At 42.2% G+C, this 24,664-nt stretch overlaps 1 protein-coding gene across 3 annotated transcripts in view; it reads right to left on the minus strand.

Annotated features, from left to right (window-relative positions):
• LOC128762163 (collagen alpha-1(XXVII) chain B-like) overlaps positions 1-24,664 on the minus strand; it is a 65,563-nt gene that overhangs the window by 12,969 nt on the left and 27,930 nt on the right. For 2 of the 3 annotated variants that reach the window (XR_008415536.1, XM_053870148.1), the window contains 28 exons: positions 24,327-24,371; positions 21,123-21,176; positions 20,345-20,389; positions 19,507-19,560; positions 18,893-18,937; positions 16,625-16,678; positions 15,985-16,029; positions 15,758-15,811; positions 15,638-15,682; positions 15,442-15,495; positions 13,687-13,740; positions 13,024-13,077; positions 12,292-12,345; positions 12,167-12,220; positions 11,960-12,004; positions 11,808-11,861; positions 11,648-11,692; positions 11,513-11,566; positions 10,280-10,333; positions 10,109-10,162; positions 8,829-8,882; positions 5,342-5,395; positions 3,405-3,449; positions 3,109-3,153; positions 2,904-2,957; positions 1,739-1,792; positions 1,612-1,665; positions 220-273 (listed from right to left, as the gene is read on the minus strand). Coding sequence is in view for 2 of the 3 variants with exons in the window: in XM_053870148.1 (XP_053726123.1) it covers positions 220-273; positions 1,612-1,665; positions 1,739-1,792; positions 2,904-2,957; positions 3,109-3,153; positions 3,405-3,449; positions 5,342-5,395; positions 8,829-8,882; positions 10,109-10,162; positions 10,280-10,333; positions 11,513-11,566; positions 11,648-11,692; positions 11,808-11,861; positions 11,960-12,004; positions 12,167-12,220; positions 12,292-12,345; positions 13,024-13,077; positions 13,687-13,740; positions 15,442-15,495; positions 15,638-15,682; positions 15,758-15,811; positions 15,985-16,029; positions 16,625-16,678; positions 18,893-18,937; positions 19,507-19,560; positions 20,345-20,389; positions 21,123-21,176; positions 24,327-24,371 (1,431 nt within the window). In the remaining variant the exon portion in view is untranslated. The remainder of the gene's footprint in view (positions 1-219; positions 274-1,611; positions 1,666-1,738; positions 1,793-2,903; positions 2,958-3,108; positions 3,154-3,404; positions 3,450-5,341; positions 5,396-8,828; positions 8,883-10,108; positions 10,163-10,279; positions 10,334-11,512; positions 11,567-11,647; positions 11,693-11,807; positions 11,862-11,959; positions 12,005-12,166; positions 12,221-12,291; positions 12,346-13,023; positions 13,078-13,686; positions 13,741-15,441; positions 15,496-15,637; positions 15,683-15,757; positions 15,812-15,984; positions 16,030-16,624; positions 16,679-18,892; positions 18,938-19,506; positions 19,561-20,344; positions 20,390-21,122; positions 21,177-24,326; positions 24,372-24,664) is intronic. The other variant, XM_053870149.1, reaches the window with a different exon arrangement.

Here is a 24,664-nt window from a genome sequence, read left to right on the forward strand (position 1 = left end):
TGGCTCTTTTCAGCAACACAATGTGGCTCTTAGCCTCTGACTGGTTGGCCACCCTGCATTAGGGTGTAAACCTTGGGTTGGTGTGAACATGATCAGGAGATGGGACTAATGCTGTCTCTTCTCTTCATAATATCATTATTAACACATGTACTGAATAACTGTTAGCCTCTGTAATAGCAAATGAGCATGTTCCGCCATCGTGACAAGTGCAGTACCTACCCTGTGGCCCGTCAAACCCAGATCACCAAGGTTTCCTGGTGGACCAGCACTGCCCTACAATGAGACAAACAGGATATCAAACAAACAGTGACGAATAAAAGCTTGAGTTGTGAATAAATGTACGCATAGTAATTGAAAAGTAGGTAGAATGCACTCCTAAAACTCCGGTGGTATTTCATCTCCATCTCCTGGGTTGTTTTTTTGCCAAAATTCATGGGTTGAGTTAGTTATCCCATCTTTTTCACTAGAGTAACCCAAGTTCTGCTGACTTAAATCTGGCTTCTTGATACTTGATTCAGATGACTACAACGAGATACAGAGTGGCAAGTGTGTGCTAACATTTTAAGAAATACCATTTGCAGACAAATCGTGTATAGCTGGTTTATCCTCACTTGTGGGGACCAATCCTGACAAAACACTTCCTTTTGAGCACCTTGTGCATTTGAGGGGAACATTTGGCCGGACCCTACAAATCCTAACCTCAATTTGAGTATGAAGACTTCAAAATAACTGTAATATAAAATATATATATAATATATTATTATATATTTTATATATTATAATGAGGTTTAAGTTTGGATCAGAGTCCTGGTTAAGGTGAGGCGTTTGTTTTGGATGGTGAGGTTTAGGGACAGAGGCTGGGGAAAGCATGAAAGCCAATGAGAAACCTCCTAGCAAGCATGTAAATACAAACTTGTGTGTGCTCGCAAGTGTTTGTTTTGAGACGTTTAATGGTTGTCATGTGACATTGCACAATCCTAGCTCCTGACACGTTTGTGTCACAGTGTCCCTGAGCAAGACGCTTCACCCCAGTTAGCTCCTGACGTTTCAGACTGCATCTGTTGTTGCATTGTGGTGGAGGGATGAGCACAACACATGAAAGGGCTATTGAATATATTTTGATGAAACAGCAATTCATTGCAAATTAATTACACTGTAGTTAAACCTGAACTCTAGTTCATTTAGCCCAATCTTGGGTTAGCTATTCCACCCATCATTCCAGGTTATATGGATAACACATTTTTCCAGGTTAGTTCAACACAAGTAGAGTGCAGGTCTTCTGTACCCTCAGTTTGAGTTTAAAAGAACCCAATGTTAGTTGTGTTCTTGTCCAGAACATATAAGTAACAAAGATAAATTGATAATTTCCTAAACAAAAACACAAATAAAAAAGCATGAAAACAAATATTTGATATTATGGTGAAAAGTTATGTGACGGAAATATACGTTTTATAAAGTGTTTCAGTGTATATTTGCTAATGAGCTCATGTGGGCAGCACCTGGTCAGTCGGAGAGCAACAGTGACCCCAGGGCTGTCGATTACCCAGGTCAACCCTCCCGGCTCATCATGCACTTCCCACTCAGTATTTACAGCCATTATCTCACCCTCACCTTCTCTCCAGGTTCACCAGCCAGCCCTCTCTCCCCAGCATTTCCTGGCAGTCCCTGTCAAGAACGCACAACATGCCCAGTTGTCAAACTGCAGCAGGAACCAACGCCGACCTTCGTATAAACTCACCATCGGCCCCATCTCCCCCAGAGGTCCGATTGTTCCCGACGGCCCCACGGGTCCCTAGAAAGTCACAAAGACACCAGAGCAATGTCTTATCTCTGACAAACACGCACCAGCAACGGAGGCGAATGTGAAAGGAAATAAGAACCAGGCCAAAAAGTGTGAATTCAGGGAGATAACTTAATCTGCGGGGCTAAAAGCTTTCAGACACTCAGCCGCCGCTTCTGTTAGCGATAGAATGAAACCTTCTGTCATAGAGAGGCAGTCGGGCTGCAATAAAGCTGCCACTCTGGAAAGACGTCCCTTTAAATCACATCGTCTCAGGCTTCTCTAATTTTGACTGCCAGACTTGTAGAAGGAAGCAGATTAAGTTGTTCAGGCTTTTTCCTTCAGAGTAAAGGCTTTGAAGAGGCAAACAAGGAAGAGTTCGTACGTGAAGACGAGGGCAGAAATAGCTGCAAGGAAGCCACTGTTCTTTGACTAAACAGCTCATGTTAAGGAATTATTTGCACAAAATTGAAGAAACTCAGAATAAGTTGGCAATACACTGACAGAGACACAGAACTGACTTGAACTCTTCTTAAACAAAAACTTGAGGTGCTAATGAAGCTTCGTGAAGCTCGGTCATCATTTTCAGAGCCCACTTGACGACCCTCTTAGCCCACTAGTCTTTGGCTCAAAACATCTGTTTTATTGACATAATTTTAACACAAAAGCATTGTCTCCAAAGGTCTGAAAAATAGGTCACTGCTTCATGAGGCAGGTCATCTGTGGTGCAGAGTTATAAACCATATTTGGGCTCGTATTTTGACTTTGTTACAGAACATGGTGTCAGTAGTGGGATGGCGATATATTTTTTAGGGTTCAAGACCACATGGAGTTAACTGAAATATAAACCAATACAAAGAAAAGATACTAACAGAAAAGGAGACTTTCTTGGTGAAAAACCCAGACAATGAAATAGAACATGTTCTCTCTTGGATGAGTCAGGTGAGTAAAAGAGTTCAATGAGCGATAAGAGAAGAAGTGGCGGGTATTTTATTATGGAATAAAAATGTCAAGGTGCAAAAACACATCTCAGTAAAAAGCAGTGGGAAGACGAGGAGTTTAATAGAATGAGAAATCTAAATATGGAGACAATAAAGGAGCGATCTTTAACTGGAACACTCACTGGGTTTCCTTCTATTCCTTTGGCTCCTTGAAATCCTGACAGTCCTTGGACACCCTGTAATAACAACCTGCTGTTAACGTCTCACAAAAGACTTGAAGAGGCTGCAGCTACTGAAGCGTCAGAAAAGTCTCTTTCCACCAGCACTGTTTCAATCTGAAAGACCCGGACTGACCTAAGCACGCTTCCGTTAGCCCCAATCACTTACTGGAAATCCCTTCGGCCCGACTTCACCCGGCTCGCCCGTCTTCCCCTGCAGGAAGGAAACAAGTGAAACTCAATTTTTAAAAAAACAAATGTTTTTATGTCGGAGGCATTGAAGAAGGTGTGGCTGGATGAAGGTTTATTTGGTGTCTCGCTACGTGACCACTCTGCTAGTAGAACAACTGAGACATCAGAGGGCTTGACAGTCAAAAGAATGAACTAAAATGAGCAACAAATTATTCAATGAAGACAAAAGCAGTATTCAAAAGAAGAATTCAAGAGGAAGACGTGCGATATTACCATGTCTCCAGGGAATCCTGGTCTTCCAGGTGGGCCGTCAGGACCCTGCGAGGAAACATAAAACTCAGTCTGCTGGAGGTTTTCTGAAGCTGAACTGTTCTCGCCTGCCAACCCTAAAAACAGCATTAATATTTTAAGCTTTCTTTCATTTAGCTTTCTATTGTTGGATTTTCATTGAACGAAAGTGCCTCCTCTGAAGTTTCCTCAGATGTGGGAAATGGTCCTGGGAGCAAAGCTGCTCCTGAAAGATTCATGGTGTTGATTTTATTATTGAAGAGTTTTATTTCATCTGACACATACATTGTTTGGAGGCGTCTGGGCAGATGGGATTTGTTCAATTAGGAAGCCCAAGACAGAGTCTCATAAATGTACAGATGTCTCCGCAGATACGACACTCACGTGTGCAGCTCCCAGCCACACACAGCTCAGCACAATTATTATAGTGTAACCACATCCTGGCAATGACCTCTAATCGGGCATTTCAATCATTTTAACTCCAGTTAAAGACCGAATCGAGGATGACAGGCTGATCACTTTATGAGGTCGCAGCCAGTCTCTCAGGCAGGAATGGGTGAGTCGCACTTCTTTTCACTCATTTTTCAAAACCCACTTTAGTCTTTTTTAATGGTCTGTTCATCTTTATACTTTTCTAAACAGCTGTTATGAAATATTATTTATTATTAATGAATTATTGAAGTATTACCACTGTTTACTGAGAACAATGAGAAAATGATATTATTAAAATTAAAATACATATGTGTTGAGGGATGTGAAGATTGTGAAATACACTACTGTATATCAAAGTCCTGAATTCATGAGCTAATCTTTGATATAATATATAATAAGTTCTTGGCATCGAAGTAGATTCAAGTGGAATGGTAAACAAGCAATGATTTGCTCCCCATTTATTATGTTTGACATGAGGACTTGTAATTATAAAAATCTAAGAAGCTTTTCCGACCAATGGTTTATGTCGTAGCTATTCATTTTCTTTTGGCATTTTCCATGAGCGGTTGCTACAGCAAGTGAGCCTCCTCCATGATGATCCTACCTAGTCCTCATTGACTGCCTCCATGAATCAGTCGTCTTCCTCTTCTTCTAACATCCTCTCCATGCGACCAAACCATCTGGCCTCCAAAACTTTGTCACCAAACACATCAGACTAACGTCTAACCTTGTCCTTCCAGGTCGCTCCCAAACCTGAGCATCTTCATGTCTGCCACTTCTAACTCTGCTTCATGTCTTTGTGTCAGAGCTTCTGCCTCTAAACCAGGGCTTTCAAATTTGTCCACAAAGGGGCTGCAGTGGGCGCAGGTCTTTGTTCCAACCAAAAAAAATCACACACACAGTTGAACCAATCAGGTGACAGCTGAAACAAGCAGCAGCAGAGTCACACTCAACTGAAAACAGTCTTCAGACACCTGACTGGTGAAAAGGTGATGGGCTGGAACAAAAACCTGCACCGACTGTGGCCCTTTGAGGACCGATTTTAGACCCCTGGTCTAAACCATACATCATGGCTGGTCTCACTGCTGTCCTAGAAATGACCTCCAGCTGCTACCCCTCTGTCACAGATCAACCCCCGGAGCTACCAGTAGTAATTGTGTGTCCATTTTACGTTGGCCTGAAACAGGTATGTCAAGAACCTTCTACAGGAGAATCAGCAGTTTCAATGAGCTAAAATATTGGCGTGAAATTGACTAAAATTGTTTGGGTCCTATGACCAACATTGTGCATAACTACTGGAATAATTACACAACACAGAAAAGTGGACCTTGACAAAAGCTGCAGAGTAACTCAAAATATCTGGATAAAATCCAACGTCTAACTTAGTTGAAGCTCCCACATTATTTGAAGGAGCTCCCTTTAAAAACCTTCATAAAGATTTATCGCAGCAGCCTGAGATGACAGTCAGGAGATAAATTATGTTTACTCACCTTCAATCCAGCGCGGCCCTTCTCCCCCAGCGGGCCATCAGGACCTCTCGGACCCTGGGCAGATAAATAAACCTGTGATTGATGAGACGCCATAGAAAATTTACCAAGCCAACCCAGATGTTGTTGCCGGTATTAATGTGGGAAATTAAGCCCCTTCATCTCAATTTAGCCGTCTGCACTCTGTGATTTAACGGCGTCTTCTGCGGCGCTGGAAACGTCTGATTACCAAAGACCGTGGCTGTTTAGAAAATACTTGGCTCCAGTGAAGCTCCTCTGCAAAACGCTGAATGTTAATGACAAGACATCTTTCCACAATCACCCAGAGTGGAACAGAGGGATTTCATTCCAGCACAATGGGTTTACTGTGAAGACACCTTGGGAAACGACCACTGATCTGGCGGCTGGATCATCCTTCTAGCTGCACCGCAAAGTCACATCAGCTGAAGCAAGTCACCCCATTCTGCAAAGTCCTGAGGTTCTCGTCAAAATAGGCCACATATTTCCTTGACTTGGTTGACCTGTAGCATGCAGACACAGCAGGTAACGCTTCCTCCAGTCAATCACACCAGCAGAACTTTGTGGTGTATATTACACACTGATTCTCAGGAATGTTTATAACCACATGGAGGAAGAGTGAGGTACAGAGAGGGGCTTCTTAGGTCAGTTACCCCAGATGAAACAAGCAAGTGAACATAGAGGAGTTCAGGTCTTTCAGAGCGATAGGTGAAGAGGAGAGTGCAGGCAGGGTAGAGCAGGTCAAGATACTGGGGTTAGGAAGGCCATGTAGTTTGGGCAGCTGGAGTAGAAAAGGGGGGTTGGAACAACCAATACGGTTCATGGAAGTGAGGACACATAAAGGAGATGTAAAGGAGGAGGACATTGTAACGTTGCTTTGGGGTCACATGAAAACTAAATCAACTGACAAAAGGAGCACTGTTTATTAAAGAAAATCCTCCTCACAAGGAGAACACTTCCCCCAAGTTAAGTCACATGAAATGAGACAGTTTCAACAAAAAGAAAACGTCCGACCACAAGTGTCAACAAGTCTCAACTGACACAAACAAAACTTGCAGACACTAGTGCCCACCACCAAAAACAACAGAAAGAGAAGTTGTCATATTTTGTTGTTCTAAACATGCTGAAGAATCCTTTGGAGAAAAGTATTGAAATGAAAAAATATTGGTCAAAGGTTTCAATCCAAACCACCACCTTACCTAATTATTCTGAAAGATCCATTATTATTGTTGAAACCAGTTCAACAATGATATGATCGGCAACTAAATCCCCCGTGCCTGAGAAATGAGTGAATTCTGCGACTTAAAATGTGGAATTTTTTGGACGTTTGTCGTTGTTATGGATACGAAACAGACAAATAAACTTGGTAATGGAGTTGCCCTTTCTTTTCTAATGTAAAAATATATCTTTGGCTTCAAGTAATTTCAGTGATCTTTCAGAATGCAGCTTTGAGTCACTCTTAAACCTTTTTAACGGTTCCCTCGCGGCTCTGGCATTAATCCAAGCCTGTTGAGCAAGATGCACTTGCACATCTGACATTCACATACTGAAAGGTGACTGATGTAGAGGCACTTTCTTGAGATGAGATTTATTAGGTGCATTTTATGTCATATTTTTTTGACAAATGCAGTTGCAACATCAAACAAAGTGCAATGATGAGGAGATGTATTAGTGAAAATGAGCTTCACTTGAGGCGATTAGAACTACAATTTCATAAACTGATGAATAATGATTTGGCATAACTTTTGAGCACGAACGCCTCCCAACAAGGAAAAAGAGCTGTCATGACTATAAAAAAAATATTACAGTTCTTTTTTTTTTGTTCAAAATTTAAAATTTAAATGAAAAAAAAAAGAATTAGAAAGTTGGAATTGCATATTTTTGAGTGATGAATGTGAAAACACTTTCAAAGATTGAAATAAATAGTGCTAAGTAGAGAGACAATATCGATTATCAAATATTTTTGTCCTGTGCATCGTGTTTCATTTTGAAGTTTCTTCATCCTGTTCTGGTTTAACAGGGCTTCTCCTCTCTTCCCAAGGTTCACCCGAGACTCCAGGTTCAGCACACAGCTGAACAATCACAGCTCCTCAGCTGCTTCTCACTGCTGTCCTCCACTGGACTCCCACGTGCTGCTAGGTCTAGGTTTTCTGTTGTTACTTATCCATTGTGTGTTTTTCTCCTGGCTCGTGCAGCGCTTTAATTCCAGTTTTAGGCAGAGCCAAGCTTACACTTCTGAACCTCTCTATAACTACTTCTCCCTTTCTTGTCTCACACTATCGTAAGCACTTAAGAATGTCTTGTTCTATCACTTTTTCTTGTAATTTCCTTACAATGATGGACTTTTACGAGTCACGTGCACATTTTCAAATGTCATTTTCTATTCTGCAATAAATCCAAATTAAACGTCCAATTTCAAGCATTTAGTTTTAAGTAATGAGTGAAAATTTATATTTTTAATGAAATCCAAAAAAAGACACAAGAATTCAGTTACCAGTAAATTGGTATACAACTGCTTATAATTAACAAAAACAGTTTTGTCCCATTTAATTGTATAAATAATTGCACCACTTAAAGGGAGATGCCGTTTCATTTCACAGGCTTATGTGCTATTTTGCACAGGCTTGGCTATTACACTTATTAAATATTGCATTTGCTGGCTCTAGCGATATCAAGGGAGTCGTGTAGAACCAGTGTGAAAAATGATATTCGTTAATTACACCACTTATTCATTTCAGATGAATAATTCATCCAGTCCAGTGATCTTGCTGTGCAACTAAGGGCTATTTTCTAAAAGTAGTGGTTTAAATTATGGAAACATTGAAATTTTCTTCTCCTCTAATTGCAGATGCAGAAGTACATTTGTTTTCGTGTGCAGGAACTGCGAGCATTTTACTGAGCAATCTAAAAGACAAACTGGCTGGTTGCGAACTCAAATGCAGATTAGTTGGATATATTTCCTCAAATACTTGTTTCTGTAATCCAATAAAGGCATCCACAACTTTTTTCCTGAACTTCAAAGGCAGCTTATTTCCAAGTGATGATGTCATTCTGCGTATGAAAGGAATGCAGCTCCTTGACTGCGGAATATACCAGCAGTAAGCCAAGAAGGTGAGGAGCGTTCGAAGCTTCATGAAGCCCCATTTTCCCGCACACTAGCGGCCACTTTCTGCTCTCTACTTTTTGGTTTTGAACTGCTAGTTTAATGAGCTGTCACCTGATAAATTCAAAACTCAGATCACTATGAATGACTCCAGAAAATTAGGACAATGCTTCGTGAAGCTTCGTATGCTAGTCTTGAGATGTAACCTGAATTTGTGTTTAGTTGTGCTTCAAGGCAAAGACTCCCACACTCCTATCACAACACAGTGAACCACACTGTGGCATCAGGCCTCATGTTTTGATAAATAAATCATTGCATGATGGCGATGATATGTTTGAAATATTGCACGTGTTACATTAACTGACTTACCATTCTGCCTTTTGGTCCCCTGATGCCAACAGAACCAGTCGATCCAGGAGGTCCCTGGATGTGTTTGAAAGACGTGTTAACATTCTGATATAAATATGAGATATCAACATGAAATGACAGCAAAGATACAGTGAAAAAACATTGTTGGAAAAAGAGTAAATATTAATTAGGGTACTTTCTACATTTATTTTACACCAGTACTACGACTCCAAAAGAGAATTTTGATCTTGTTTCATGCCTTGCCCTTCAGAACCAGGGTTGTTATCATTTCCTTTCCATTCAAATCTTCCACTGCGCTTTCATCCATTCATGTTCTCTTCCTGTTGATAAGTCACTTCCACTTTGCCCAGATATGAGCGTATTCCCATTTTGATTCAGTGGAGCTTGAGGTGATTGTGCAGCGAAAGGCATCGGGCCGTCGCAGTTGTGGAATCATCATCTTTGTGCAGCATCAAGGAGAAATGTGCTCCACCAAAGTGCTGAGTCAGCGTGTGCAAAAAGAATGTCTTCAGGCCATGAGCACAGACAGCAGGTGGACGCTGCTTTCATGTCGGGAGATTACGATGAGGGAGAGGACTGACGTGAACTTTCAGGTGAGATAGAAAAAAAAAATATTGCAGCTCCAGCACCAGCGTGCTTTGACTTTTATACGGGCTGCAGGCGGCGTTTTCTTATAAAAAATATAAATAAAAATGAATCAAAGGACAAAGCATTTAGCACACTCCATCCAATAATAGCCTGTTCCTGACAGTTCATCATCATCAACTGGGAAGAAGCCATTTGTAGAGGTTTAGTAGAAGATGTTTGTGGTGTTCAAAGAGGTGGGTTCTTGTGCGGTACTTCCTGTTTCGCTGCCTCTGAGCTGCTAGGCAGGAAGCAGTTGTTGGGTGCCTTCCATGATTCTTGGGAGTCCAGCACCTCAATTCTGCCGGCCAGGGTGTCGTTTCAAGCCAAGTATTTCGGCTCCAAAAGGTTGGAGAGAACGGAGGTATTGTGAATACTGGCTTTTGTTCTCCTGCATCTGGAACGGTGTCTAAACAATGACCACCACAGGGTTTTCATGGCACTGGCCACCAACAGACAACCTCAGTTTATTTCAGGGACTAGCTTTGGATACAGATCCTCAATATCGAGATCAGCTCTGTAGTACATGTTCAATGGAATCACTCTGTCACTGCGCCTCAACACACTACAATGACTACAGTGTTGGTGCTGTGTAATGCATCAAAAGAAAGCCGACTTTAGGTCTGGACGGAAAGTAAATAAGAATCTATACATACTTGGACTCCCTCCATCCCCGGGAGACCTGTTTCTCCAGGTATTCCAGTGTGTCCCTGGTGGAAACAGAGAAGCAAACTTGTGAATTATGTGCAGCTTATCTAAAGGTTTGGGAGTGAAGGCATTTCATCTAAAGCCTTCAGTCTGTGTGAAGAGTCGTGGTCCAGACTTACCATCAGCCCAGTTTCTCCAGATTGTCCAGGAGGACCCGTTTTCCCACGATCACCCTGCCAGTCAAACACAACACCATGTTCAATACTGTTGGTTTTACTTCATGAACGTTCTGAATTTGACACAAGGATATTCTTTTTTTCTACATTTGTCATCAGGGATTGGCACAGCAAGTCAGTTTCCTCCGTCTTCATCTGTATCCGACCGAGTTTCTTTGACATTCCCTTTACAGAGGATGATGAGTTTGAATTCTGACCACTGCACTGATCACCGGTTGCACAGTGCGTGTTGATAGTGACTCAAAAATGACTGAAGTACAAAGTATACATTTCAGAACAAGTATTGTTAATTGCAGAAAGCAAAACCGCAAACAAGCCAATGCGAATGATGATTGGAATTTCATTTTAGGGAAGAGAGCAACAGCTGTGTATGTGTAAAAGTGTAAAGTAAATAATTGATAAATCATTTTTATTTTTACTTTATTATTATTATTTATTTTATTTATTTCTTTTTGGGAGGGACTAGGGAAGGTTTTCCTGCTGGAGGCAGCCTCACTCCTTTCTGTGTGGTATGGTCTCCCTGTTCGTGTGAGGCACTCTTGCTTCCTCCCACAACTGCATATCGAGGTTGACCAAATGAACTAAACTGTAATGTTGTTGTTTTTATCATCATTGTAAAATGAAGGCTCGTTTAACATATAAGCGCTGTTAAAAAAGTGTTTAGTGTCTCATATTTTGGACACCAAGAACCTATCAATTGGAATTAGAACTTGATGTCAACGACCCCTTTTGCAGTCAAGATCTCGGTGCAGGTTCATCCCGCTTGTGGCATTTTTCATGGACTGCAAACAACATATCACAACCTGGTATTTGAACCATGGACGGCTGGGGGAAATCTGCACACAGACCTCCCACTCAAGTCCAAGGTTCAATAGGTTTGTTCTGTTTGGTTTATTTGTCTTGTTGACCTTCAATAGCGTAAAAACACACATTAGTAAATACAAAAGTAAAAACTAAAAAATGCACTGAGCAAAAATGAAGGGGAAATGTTCTTTTGTATAATGTTTTTTTGTATATATGACAATGCACCGCTGCTACTTCCTCTTCTTTGTTTTACGATCACCCCCACCTCACCTCTCTTCATATCCATGCACGGACCTCACTGGTTTGCAAAACAGTTCCAGATTAAAGCTGTAATGCTATGCTTTCTGGATGCCCACATGAACGTACGCTTACTTTTTCTCCCGGAGCGCCAACCTCACCAACAGCACCGAAAAAGCCAGGCAGTCCCTGAGAGATATTCAGAGAGAAAAACACATTAAACACCATCTTGTCATTTTCTGCACAGACATAGCAACAAGATGTTCCCACCATCTCTCCAGGTCTTCCTGCATCAGCATCAATTCCAGTCTCACCCTGCAGTAGTAGCCAATATTTTTCAGTCAAAAGGTACTCTGCGATTTGTTCACCTTAAGTATCAGAGATTTACATCCATGTCACTCGTGGAATTGTAAGGGAAAATCATTGAGACCTTCAGTCCATCTGAGCCAGTGGGTCCAGGAAATCCCTCCCTGCCAAGTCTGCCCTACAGAGGAAGTTCAAATCACAGAATGACCAATGAAGCAAACATCGGTCGTGTAGTCTTTTTAAGATGTGAAGTCTCGTTCATCAACGATGACTCACCTCGGGCCCTGCAACTCCGACAGGTCCAAGAGGTCCTTCCTCGCCCTGAGACACAAAAAAGAAAGTTCAAACAGACTTGAATCATCTGTCAAGAGAGTTCAGTCCCTGCAGCAACCATTACTGCGTAGCGACAGAAGAGCATGAGTCACACAGGACGAGAGCAGCATCTCTAATTGAAATTTGCTTAATTTACCAAATAATCATCACCTGAATTCCGGATGTTCCCTGTGGCCCTGGCAGTCCTCTCACTCCTTGCTTCCCCTGAGAAAAAGAGCACCAGATACTAACCTTCAGTTCAATCCTTTAAAAATCATGATCTGCTCTCCACTGACCTTCGACCCCACTGGGCCATTCTGACCAGGGAGGCCGATGTTGCCGGGATAGCCCTGTACACAAGGACCCACAACATCAGTCCACTTGCTGTTGTCAATCTTTGTTTTCCACCCTTATTTTCAGGTTTGATAAGGCTAAAAAATTACTACGCCATGATCTGCCTTAATGCGTGTGGTCCACCAAGAGGCCCTGTTACCGTAGGGCTTTTCACACTGTGGACTCTATCTCAAGACCAAGACTGTTAGGCTCAAAAGTCCGACATGAACAGAAGCGACACAGATTTTGGCCACGGCCTTCATCCTGCCTGGAGAGCTGCACCACGTCCCGGGAAACTCTCCGCGGGGGGGGTCCTCTGGCGACTCTGCAATAGATTCCGGAAACTCGTAGTGCTAAGAACTGACAGAGAAATGAGGTGGTCTATTCCGTGTTCGTAAATAGGTTCAGGCTTGCAACCTCCTTGAGGTCTACTTTGCGCATTTGCTCCCAGCTGAGAGGAAAAAAAAGGACATCACCTTAGGCGCAGAGCAGCGAGGCTGAACAGCAGGGGGCGAATCGGACCCAGGCCACCTGGGACAAAGTCCACAGTGTGAAAAGCCCCTGATAAGCCTTGTAGCCTTTCACTCTGAACTTGTTCTGGAGCTTGTTATACCTTCCACTCAGGTTTACATTCAGGTCCTATCTTCACCTCACCTGAATCATAACCAAAGGCAGTATATAGAGTCACGTCTTACCTCAAGACCAGTGGGACCTGGTGTACCGGCAGCACCCTTCTCACCAAGTTTACCCTGAGGAGACAGGCGTTCAGTCGGTGACAACAGAGCAGACAGACAGAAATTCCAATTTAAGGTGCTTGTTGTGCCCCACATACGATGTTTACTTCAGTCGCCCAAAATTCATTCTTGAATTCAATCAATCATCTGATTACTTTTCTATTCAATCTGTTAAACATCCCAGAACAGACAGTCCATGTTTTTGGCAGCCGTCCGGGATATAAATTGACCAACAGGCGCCAAATTAAAGGCGCTTTTGTTTTTTTCCATTTGGCGTAATTGCCGGGCAAGTTTGAATTGTCTTTGTTTTGACAGGTGCCATATTCCATTTCATCACGCCTGGATGACTCGTCCTGTTTTCTAGGATTTGCTTCACTCGTCAAGACGCTGCTGATTCAGGGTGAGACAAACATCTACATCTAAACACACAGTGATGAATGTGCTGACATAATTGGAGATAAACATTTCTGGAGTTTTGGAGCATGTCCTTATAGTTCATTAATGACTGGGTGAAATGGGAGACCAACACATGATTTAGTATTAACAAAGTATATCGAACAGAAATGAAGGTGTTAAATGAAATGCATTCTGAAAAAGGGATGAATAAAACAATGTAATTCCTACCTGTCGTCCTGGTTTTCCACGTGGACCTGGTAACCCTGGCGAACCTGGGATGCCCTGTTCCAACAACCAGACTAATTATGTCAGCAGCTCAAGGCCTGGGGGCCAAATTCAGCTCACCATCTCTCCAAATGTCTCGCCCCAAATAAAACTCAATAGATATCTATAGCAAGCCAGCGCATGTTGACATCATGGCCCACAAAGATCAAGTCATTTATCGTTCAGCAGGCTGCTTTCTAGTAAGCAGAGACAGGCAAAAATAGCTGGTTAGCTAAAAACTGGATGTATGTTTGTGCTTCAAGGAGAACCCCAAAGTGTCTCTTGTGTTATAAACAGTGGTGAGTGAGGACAATCTACAAACAGAAACAAGTCTGAAAAAGATATGTTCCAAGAAATTTAAAGAATACTAATGCCACGTTCTGTTTTTCCTGTTGAAGCAATGTTGCTTACAGACTTTTTCAAGCCATAGCTTTGTTGAATTAGCATTAGTTCTTCTTGGGATTAAGTGAAACAGACGAGAGATTTAGTCTCCTCCAAAGGTGCCATGTGATCAATCCTCACCACACAATGGTACAGGTAACCTCCCGAGTATGGAAACTCCATCCATTGCACACAGACCAACTGGAAATAACTGCAGATTGAAGTTATTTCTTGCTAAATGTTGTGGATGTGGATGACGCCATTGAACTGTATTTGAATCCCTCACCCTCCATGCACACATGCTACTAAAGGGTACAGATTTATCTTGCTCAATTTTGTATCCTGTCTGAATCTGCTTCTTTCTCCTCAGGTGCCAACAAGTACAGCACCACTGAAGTGAATGTGATGCTCCTACGTACAGCAGTAGCAGAAACGTCAGTCACAGTACTTACGACCTGCTCGACTTATGTCCATCCGTACTTACAGCCAGGGCCAGCAGATGCTTTTTTTTTTTTTTTTCATTCAATGTCTGGCACCACAGCACGTAGCAGCCCGTCAAAGCATATAACAGTTACGGCAGCACAGTATCCCAGCATCTCACTCTCACACAGCCATCTACCACTACAGTAGCACCTGTAACCCTTGCGTCTGCTGCATCGGCTGACTTATGACTAGTTGGTCGGAACCAATCCTGGTCGTAAGTCGGATGTTACTTGTACAAGGACATCTAATGCCAAAGATGGACATGGGTGCTTCATTCTGGAAAGGAAGACTGTGTTCCCAGGTAAAGTCATATTACCCCCACATAACTGTATAAAGTTAAGTGGAAAGTCAAGCAAATAATTCTGCCAAAATATGAATATCATAATTTCTCTGGACAACTAAAAATAAGTAAAAAGTAAATATAAGACATGACAAAATGTTTAGGGAGGAAAATAACACCATCAAAGAATTTCAAGAACAAGTAATAAAATGATAACAAAGCAAAAAAGGGGAAAGAAATAAATCACAAAAAACATAACTTAACCAACACATATCAAATCCAACAAATGGCTGGATAGCGGAATAAGAACATTCAATTTCGTCAGACGTCTCCTTCATCTTTAAAAGATAGACTGCTGGTTCAAGAAAGAAATGCTATGATTTAAAGAAAAAAAGAAACAAAGTTTGAGAAAGTTAAACTCAAAAGCGTATATTGTGAGAGAAACGACTTGGACCTTGCAAAGACTGACATTTGTCTCACTGGAGGGCAAGACTTGATATAGACTCAGAGTCAATAGCTTTTTAATTAAAGCACCAACCACCTTTACACAGTCAAGGACAAAAACTCACACAAACCTTGTCACCTTTAAATCCCATCTCCCCTGGCTCGCCTGGTACGCCGGTGTCTCCCTGAGGACAGTAAAAATAAAAGACGCACAGGATAAATATATATACAATGAATCGACAACTGCTGAAACAATGTCAAACACTGTGACACGATCATTCTAAGTAGCTTGTTTAAACTATTCTCAGGAGAACATGAGCAGATCACCTGATCACCTTTCAGTCCTGGTTCACCAGGGTGTCCTGGCACTCCCTTAACAGAAAATAAAAGTTGGTTATAGGTCATTAAAAAGGAACAGCATAGACAACAAAAGACCATTTTGATCACCTTGAATCCCAGTGGACCCATTAAACCCATATTCCCTGGAGGGCCCATGTCCCCCTTTTAAAAAGAACAACAGAATTTAAAGTCAACTCAGGACACAACAAACTTGGCCAACAGTTTATTTTACTGTTAGCCTGGCCGTCAGGGGGCTGCTAGAATGTTGACATTTAGAATTCAGATCAATAAAAATAGCATTAGCAGCGGATTGATAGCGACGGATTGACACTTACTATAAGACCCTGGACACCACATGGGCCAGGAGCTCCCAGTTCACCCTTTAAGAAAAGGTTTAGGATGATTAAAGCGCCATTGCATACACAACAGTTCTGCCTCCAACTCAATGTCCACAAATACTTTCATCATATTGACACTCTGAGTCACAGATTCAGCCCCTGCATTCAGATACGCTCTTGTCAAACTCAAGGAAAAGAGAGCTCTATGGGGTCTGCTTCACCGCTTCTTGTCCACTTCTCATCGGTCTATTTGATGGAAGAATAGAACAGGACATGCCCTGAGTTGGCCCCGAAAGCCAATTACGACAGAACAGTGACCCCCGTCAGTCACAAACATCAAATGTCAAAGTGACATGTAGGTCCACCGATGTAGACAAAAATCACTATCATCCCAAACATCTTGTTTAGATCTTTAAAAAAGACAAAATACACCAAATAAATGTAGGCAAATGTAGCAAATGATACGATCCCAGTTTTCTGCTCATGGGACATAATTGTGTTGCCACTTTATCACCCTCAATGGGAAAATCCAACAAAAGTTGGTGTTCCAAAATCATCATTGGGAAGTGGTCATAATGTTATGGTACATCCTTGCAATGACATTTAAAGTAACTCTCCAGATAATCCTTGAACTTACAGGGTTCCCGTCAGGTCCCGGGGGTCCCCTCTCGCCTACATCACCAGGAAACCCCTGAGCATAGAGTAAAGTCGACATATGAGGTCACAGGGCTCATATCATTTTCACTTCATATAAACACACATTCATTTCACTCTAATTCACAGAGGAATACAACATTGGTCCCGAAACAGGAGTTTGGAAACGCAGCCAACTCAATCCCATTAATGTATGACCAGAACTTAATTCCTGGTGGAGCATCAGGAAATTCCGCCACTGAGTGTTTCCAAGTGGCGGTGAACAGGCTGCGGTGGGAAGCACTCAGCAGCCCGCAACCAAACCCTCAGGACTCGCCTGAGCAGTTGAATAAAGATGCTTGGAAAGTGAACTGCTGACTGGCTGGTTTTTCTGCTGGCTGCTTGTGATTTTATTAGAGACAGAACGAGAGGCATGATGAAGTCGCAGGGCCACACACGCGTTCCAAGGCTAGCATTGAAACCGCTGTCTTATTCTTCGAATGACCATGCAGTCAAGTTGTGAATTATTCATGTGTTGTTTATGTAGAACAATGCTGATTTAGATTAGTTAGGCAAATGTGGTAATTGTTCCAAATTGGAGCAACGTGAGGATACCAGGGGATGTGGAAACATTTGTTTCCTTCCAAGAATGCAAACAACTCTTTTGGGTTAACCAACAACACATGTCAAGACTTGATACCAGTACGGGGCAAAGTTCCAGTCAAGGGCCCTTTTTATATCTGTTTGTTTGTTGGTTTGACATTGACATTATTTTTTCAATTCATATTTATTTCCTTATTTGTCACTTAATCTATTTAATAACAACACTTAATTGTTATAATATTTTGACCTTAATTTCATGACTTTTATTTGCATTTATTTACTTAATATTTGAAACTCAACACCCGGTGGCCAAATACAGCCTTGACATTTACGTTCGTGGGAGATCAAAGTGCAAATGGTGGGCTTATAGTAAAGCTCCATAAAGCATCAGCCAAAGGCTCTCGTGAATTGTACCCAGTAAATCAGGTGTCATAAAGAAAAAGAAGGAGATTACATTTCAACTGGAGAGGTGAAAGTACATCAGTGCTTTAAGAGGAAAAAGTTGATTATCTTTTGTCACATTATGGGAGGTGTGCTAAATATAGCCTGAGTGCAAAGCAATCGAAGGCAGTTCATTGAATGTTAAATATGTCTGACCAACAATTTGTGACTGGGTTTGACACCTCTGTTCCTCACCGTACAATGAATGGACACCAAAAAAATAAATAAAAAAATATTAGAGTTATAAAGCTAAGATCTGTCACATGTAACATGTCATTTAATGGTGTGAACAGAAGATATTAGTGCATCAGGAGGAAAGAGGAAAGTAGCCAACCTAATTTATTACCAGTGAGCGTAACCGCTGCTACAAGGCTTGGCTACAGTGAAGGCTAACAGAACCTTTGAAAACATGAGCACGTAGCTTCAGCCAGGAAAAATGATCGGATTCAAGCACGCGGCTGTGAGTGCTACTTTCTTGAGCACAGAAGGGAAATTGACTTCAAGGCGCCAATGACAACAGACTTCCCTGCTCTGTGGTGCGAAACACGGCAAAGCCAAACCCACTGACACATTATATTGTAATATCAGTGAGCATGCAGCCAGGAGTACTAAAAAACTTGAGACCATAAGTGCAAATGTATAACGGCCCACAAATTTGTCATTAGAAGTCCAAAATGGCTTTGTAATTCTCAATAATAAGCCCTCCATCACATTACCTCTCAAAAATATGACACTCACTTCCCAGGTCTTCTGCTGCTTTTTTCATCTATAACTGGACACCAGTTATTTCAAACCAGGAGATGACATTATTCTCCCTCTTTTTCATGGGTCACATATCATCATCTATGTAAAGGTTAGAGGAACGTGACTGGCTGATAGAGAGCCGTCCTTCTTCCCTCAGCAAGAGTTGCTGAACCTGAATCAGTCGCTGTCCCTCATTCTGCCTATACTCTTCATGTCATTGTTTACTGCATCCATGAGCCTCATTGGTTCTCTTTCTCTTCTCCTGCTCTAACCAACACTGTCCCTCCATTTGTCCAAACATCGGACCTCCACCACTTTGCCGCCAAACTTCTCCACACGGACGTACTCATTTCTGACCTTGTCTTTTCTAGCCTTCAGCCTAGCTTCAGCCTGAACTGGCAAAAAGATCCGTACTGTATATCAAGAGGGAGAAAGAAAAGCTTGAACAGAAAAGTCAGAGGAGTGTGTTGAGAGAAAACATTACCGGCCTACCCATCTTGCCCTTCTGCCCGTGAACACCAGGAATTCCCTGAATACAGAAGGGGAGAATTAGTGGTGTAAAGTACATTGTTACAAGGACACAACTTTGACAATATCCTGCCATTAAATCAAAGGCTGCTTGAAATGTCATTGTGGTTATTGGTTCTTCATCCCATCACAGTAAGGTAGGGGGGGCACTTAAATTTTCAATGGAAATATAGTGACTTAGCCCATTATGTATTTAATTGAACATGAATTGTATAACTATAATATAAAAGAAAATAGGAAAAAATAATTACGTCATGATGTCAGGCTTAAAGCATTATATACATTACGTCATTTTATGTGAAGATTCTGAATAAATAAAACATATCAGCAGATCTTTTTAAGGGCTGGATATATTGGCAACAGATTCAAATCATATCAACATTATATAAAAGCACTGAATTACAGGGGATTTCCGTAGTTTATTGGATTTAGAATCACAGGACTGTCGTGCCATTACTGTCTCAACTTTAGTTCCTTCTTTCCCCTGCAGTAGAAAGTGAATGTCTCCATGAACGGTGTTCACATCTGTCATGCCTCTTTAGTACATCTACAACACCCGTTAATACTCACTCTCTCACCATCAGATCCAGGGAGGCCAAAGAGTCCGCTGATACCGATGTGGCCCTGTAGAGATTAGCACAAGATGGAAGGGTGGGAGGAGAAAAGCCACGAAAACAAAAGAGAAACACAACGGAGTAAAATCATTAGGACTGAAATACCTCACGTCGAAAAATCCCAACAAAGACAAGCTGTTGCCGATTTACGGTTTAAAACAGACTAAGCAAGCGTCTGTGTTGAGTAAGTAGCTCTGCAGTCCAATCAGACACCATTGATCCAGAGAAAGAAGTATATTTTTCTCAAACCCAGCTAACACAATCTATGATTCCTTTAATCTCCATGACGCGGTAGAGAGGAGAAAAGCCTTGAGGCGAGTGTATATGCCCATGGACTGCATGGTGCTGGCTTCCACGATGTAGTCCAAGGGCACATACCCTCGTGTCAGGGAGCACATGAAGATCCCCGGTCCGAACCTGCTTAGACACAAACAAAATAAGACCTTTCTTGACAGGTTTGTAGGACTTACTACAGTACATGTTGGACCAAACACATAGGACTGACTAGGCCCTATAGATGTGACATTGCTTTTTCGTTTCGTGGGCCTCATCATGCCTGCTGTAATATACATCAAAATAACTGGAACATCCACTAACTAGATAATATTATTAAGAAAACAACAATAACATCTACAATGACATTAATTCAAGGAGCATCATCTAGCTAAGTGAAAGATCTTTCAAAATCTCCTTCCTGAAACTCCAGAACAGCGGCAAGATGTTACCATCTGAACATTTCCTGTTATTTTGCTAGCTGACAGGCAGAAAGTTAAATGCTAACAATGACGGCTCACCTTGTCTCCTTTTGGCCCAGACGTCCCTACTGGCCCAGGTAAGCCCTGAAATCAGCGACATTCAAATGTTATCGCTTGAGTATGAAAACACTTGAATTGCATGGCTGCCACTAATGGAGTAAATACATCAAGAGCACAACAGCACGTTTGGGGACAGCTCATCCCTCGCAGCAGGAAGTCTCCTCCTGAGGCTGGAAAGATCAACTGCGTCTGCAGCGGGTGATTCACAGCCAACTGAGGGTAGGGGGTGCTAAAACCTAATCCATCACGCAACCATTAAAACGTGTCTAAAGGGATCGCAGATCCCACACAGAGAACTAAGTCTGCTCACGCACCGAGGCAAACACGGGGACCTGCGCCTGAACTTATCACAGACATCAGTGAGCAGCAGGGAGTTTACGTTTCCTCTAAGCAAGAGCAGATCCAAATGCAGAGGGAGCCTAATGATCGCCATATAGAACTTTTAAAATCCAGCAGCGTTCCAAGTTTCGAGGTGAGGAAGGGGGCTAAACTTTGAAAGGGCAGAGGAAGCTTATGAGTCCCTGTAGAGATAAAGCATGAGTCACACACTCCTTTCTGTCCTCAGGGGCGTGATTAGGACCGAGACCTATTGACCTTCTCCCTGTCTCAACACAGATATCTGTCTCAGTTAACAGGTGCTGCTCAGCCAACAGGTAGCGCTCCGAGAAGAAGCGATCTTGTCTTTCGTCTGCTGGTATTTACAGGTGTGTGCATGTGTTCCTATAAAACCAGCACTGCATCATTAGATTTACTGCACCTGCCTGCCAGGATAGCCTTTGGTACCGGGACGTCCATCGTCTCCTCGTGCACCCTGCAGATAGACGCGTACAACGTGAATTAGCTGTCAGAGAAAACAGGTATCAGTGCAGTCCATTTGCCTCATGGAGAAATTGCACGTAAAAATGACTGAAATGACTAATGTTTTTAAATAACATGCGCTGCTGAATGAAGTCTTTGAGGTCAGACCTTTGCCAGTGACTCCTTGTTCCTACTCTAGACTGAAGGGGGTCTTGGATGAGAGACATGATCAAAAACACTGTGATAAAAGCTGCTGACATGAGCTGCCTTCATCAGGAGATTACAGAGAAGGATGGCAGCTCAGTCATCCATCACAGACAGGGAGCTGAGCTCTGGATTCCATTAGAAGAAATGCAATGATAAATTAGGTGCATTTGAATGGATGAACCTTTTGTCATCTTTGGGAGAGTCCCCTTTTCTATGGCTGCCATGGCTGCCGATCCTTTTATTCCACTTGTTCCAATAAAGGAGCTGCTCACTGGAAGCTATCCAAGAGGCATGTTTTCACAGTGTTGAAAACCCAGGTGAGCACAGGTCACAGGTTAGCACAACAAACAGCATTGCCTGAGGGAGGATTCGAAGCATGAACTTCTTCATTTCAAGCTGCAGCACTGACCACTAAATTGCACTTCACTATATTTGAAATATCGTGTCCTTGACCATAATGATTGTCATTTCTCAAAGGTTTATCCAATCCGAGAAAAACTGAAGCTTCGCGCTCACTGGTAGAGACGTGGACTATTCAACAGCACATAAGCGAAAAAAATCAAGCGCAAAACTTGATGCATGATGACGGTTAAGGCCCATATATGCTCAACGTCATACAGGGATCTGGATACGGACGGAACCTTATGTCTGTGTGTGTACCTTTCCACAAAGCTTACAAATACAGATGAAGGATTTGATGACACTTTCTATCACATGCGTAATATTTAGATCCACAAAATACAATGTTTGTCATCGGGTGCTTTGTGAAGTATATATCCGCTCTTCTCTGCAGGCTGTGGAATGACGCGTTGTGAATAGCTCACATGTACTGGGTACTAAATTTATTTGAGAGCACAATAAAACAGAATCAACTCATAAAGACTACTATGAATGAAAATATCTATTGAGGTGTATCCTCAATAGATATTTTCATTCATTGGAAAATGAGCAGCCACGAAGAAGTTTTAACCATTACTGAATTGGTCCTACCACGTCCTGGTTTGCCAAACTGCACGTCATGTTGGCTGACATTTACAGTTGATAGTTGATAGTTGATATCGCACATAAATCAGAATGGACTCTGTAGCAGACAACTATGCACATCTGAAGAATTTTTATTCATTTTCCAGGAGAAACTGCACATCATTGAAGGGTTTAGTCACCCTTACCGAATGGGTCCTACCACTTCAGGGTTTGCCAAACTACACGTCTCAATAGGTTGAGACGTACGGGGTACTCCTTTCCTTCCCCCTTCATTGAACGTATCTGATGGTACATTGTCTATTCTTCTGCAAAATTTGTCACAATTGTTGTGGAGTTTGGATCATAAATGGGCATTGGAATTCCGATAACGGGACACATCTCCAGTTCATCCACAGGAAGGAGAAGACGTGGGAGCAGATTTGTTGACGCCTGTCACAGTTACTAAATGTCCAACCCTAAAGGTGGCGTACACAAGAAGGCGCTTTACCCGCCCACATTATGCCCACGTAAGGTCATGGAACAGCCCAGATGAATATCCAAAGTGGCACTGCAGTGATGAGGAATGGCTCCTGAGTGGTGAGGTGACAGAGGCACTAAACTCACATGACGGACATCAGTGAAACACTTAAAGCAGGGGTGGGAAATTAGTTGCACAAAGGCCAACCAAGAGGACACCTTTCCACCAATCAGGTGTCTTAGGAGTGTCATCAGCTGACTGTCCAACTGGTTTGTTCATTTCAGCCGAAACCTCATGGGTTAAGCTGTGTGTGCATGATTGCTTGGAACAAAAACCTGCACCAGCCCCGTCCACTGAGGACCGGATTTCCCACTGCACTAAAGCAACTTTGACTACAGGAAAACTGCCTCCCACAGTCTCTACCTCACGCGTCAGTTATGTGTGCCGGATCACTACCAGACACTGGTGCACAGCAGCGGACGTGGGGCAAACTGCCGGGCTGAGGATCCATAACAGAGCCTCATGCATCATCACAGTCAGATGGTGGGGGTCCATCGGTACTATGTTTTGGAGGTATAGTGAAGGAAAATATCATCTGCGAAATGCGTAATATCTCATATCTAAGGCATCCAAAACTACACAAAATGCAAAACATAAACATATTAATAAAATGCAAGAGTGACAGTTTCCAATTGTAAATTCACATTCATCGTAACAAAGCTTTTTCCAACAGAAGTGTTATTTCACAGTCAAAAACTCACTGTAGGTGTTGAATATTCTAACATAAATAAATGTTGGAAAAGGAGACATCTCTCATACACAACAATTTTCCAGCCAGAGAATCAAAACAAACCTCTACACCCGCTACATAACTTGGTTAAAGCACATCAAGATGAACCACCTCGCAATGGACCCGTCACTCTGATCATCGTCTGCGCTGGTTAAATTGTTCGTAAAAATCATGTGAAAGGCTGCAGGGAAGAGTCTTTTATTCGATATGACACAGCACATTCTTCCCAGAGATAGCACACAGAACTTGGACGGAGCAGTAGGAAGAGGAGGAGGAATCTGGGTCCAAGAGATTTGGCCCACTTGTACAGAAGCCAAGAAAACTCCCCGCCAAGATTCCACAACAACTGTGTCTCTTCTGCTGGAAATGTAATCTCCCTCACCATCCTCGCTTCTTTGTAACAACTGTCCCAGTGTTAGTGTCTTCTCTCGGTCATTCCCTCCTGCCTCCACTTCTCTAACTATAAATGGAAAGACGCGCCGAGCTCCCATGGGAGCTGTGTCGGCACAGGCCCTGCTCTTTTATTAGGTGAATAAACATCTACTGACATATAAATAAGACGTGGTGCAGCCAGAGGAAGAGAGCGCGTGTGCTAAACCCATAATGTAGTTTTATCTTCCTAATAACATTCATTCTGTAATTATATTTTATATACATGAGGATGATGAAGCAGAGCATATCTCTGAAACTGCTGTTATTACTGGAGAAGAGATGTCAGTACGTACCGGCTCACCGTGGAGGCCGACAGGACCTGGATGACCTTTCAGTCCCTGTTGGTGGTAAATCACATCATCAGAGCAGTCGTCGATGTAATCAGTTACAATCAGATCAAGAATTTACGCTTTAATCTCTTTTTGTTTGTTGGTTTTTATAGTCATGAGCAAAGCATACAAGTTTAAGACAAGAAAAAAAGCAAAGATCAGTGACTCCTGAGCACCGACACAATGTAACCATGTATATAATATATGTGGTGGATCTTTTTTTTATTTTTATTATCATTATCAGCATAATTATTTACTCACTTGTTATTATTTAATTAATTTTACTTATTTATATTTATGTT

This window comes from Synchiropus splendidus, chromosome 7 (genome assembly GCF_027744825.2).
Source record: "Synchiropus splendidus isolate RoL2022-P1 chromosome 7, RoL_Sspl_1.0, whole genome shotgun sequence".
Classification (NCBI taxonomy): Eukaryota; Metazoa; Chordata; class Actinopteri; order Syngnathiformes; family Callionymidae; genus Synchiropus; species Synchiropus splendidus.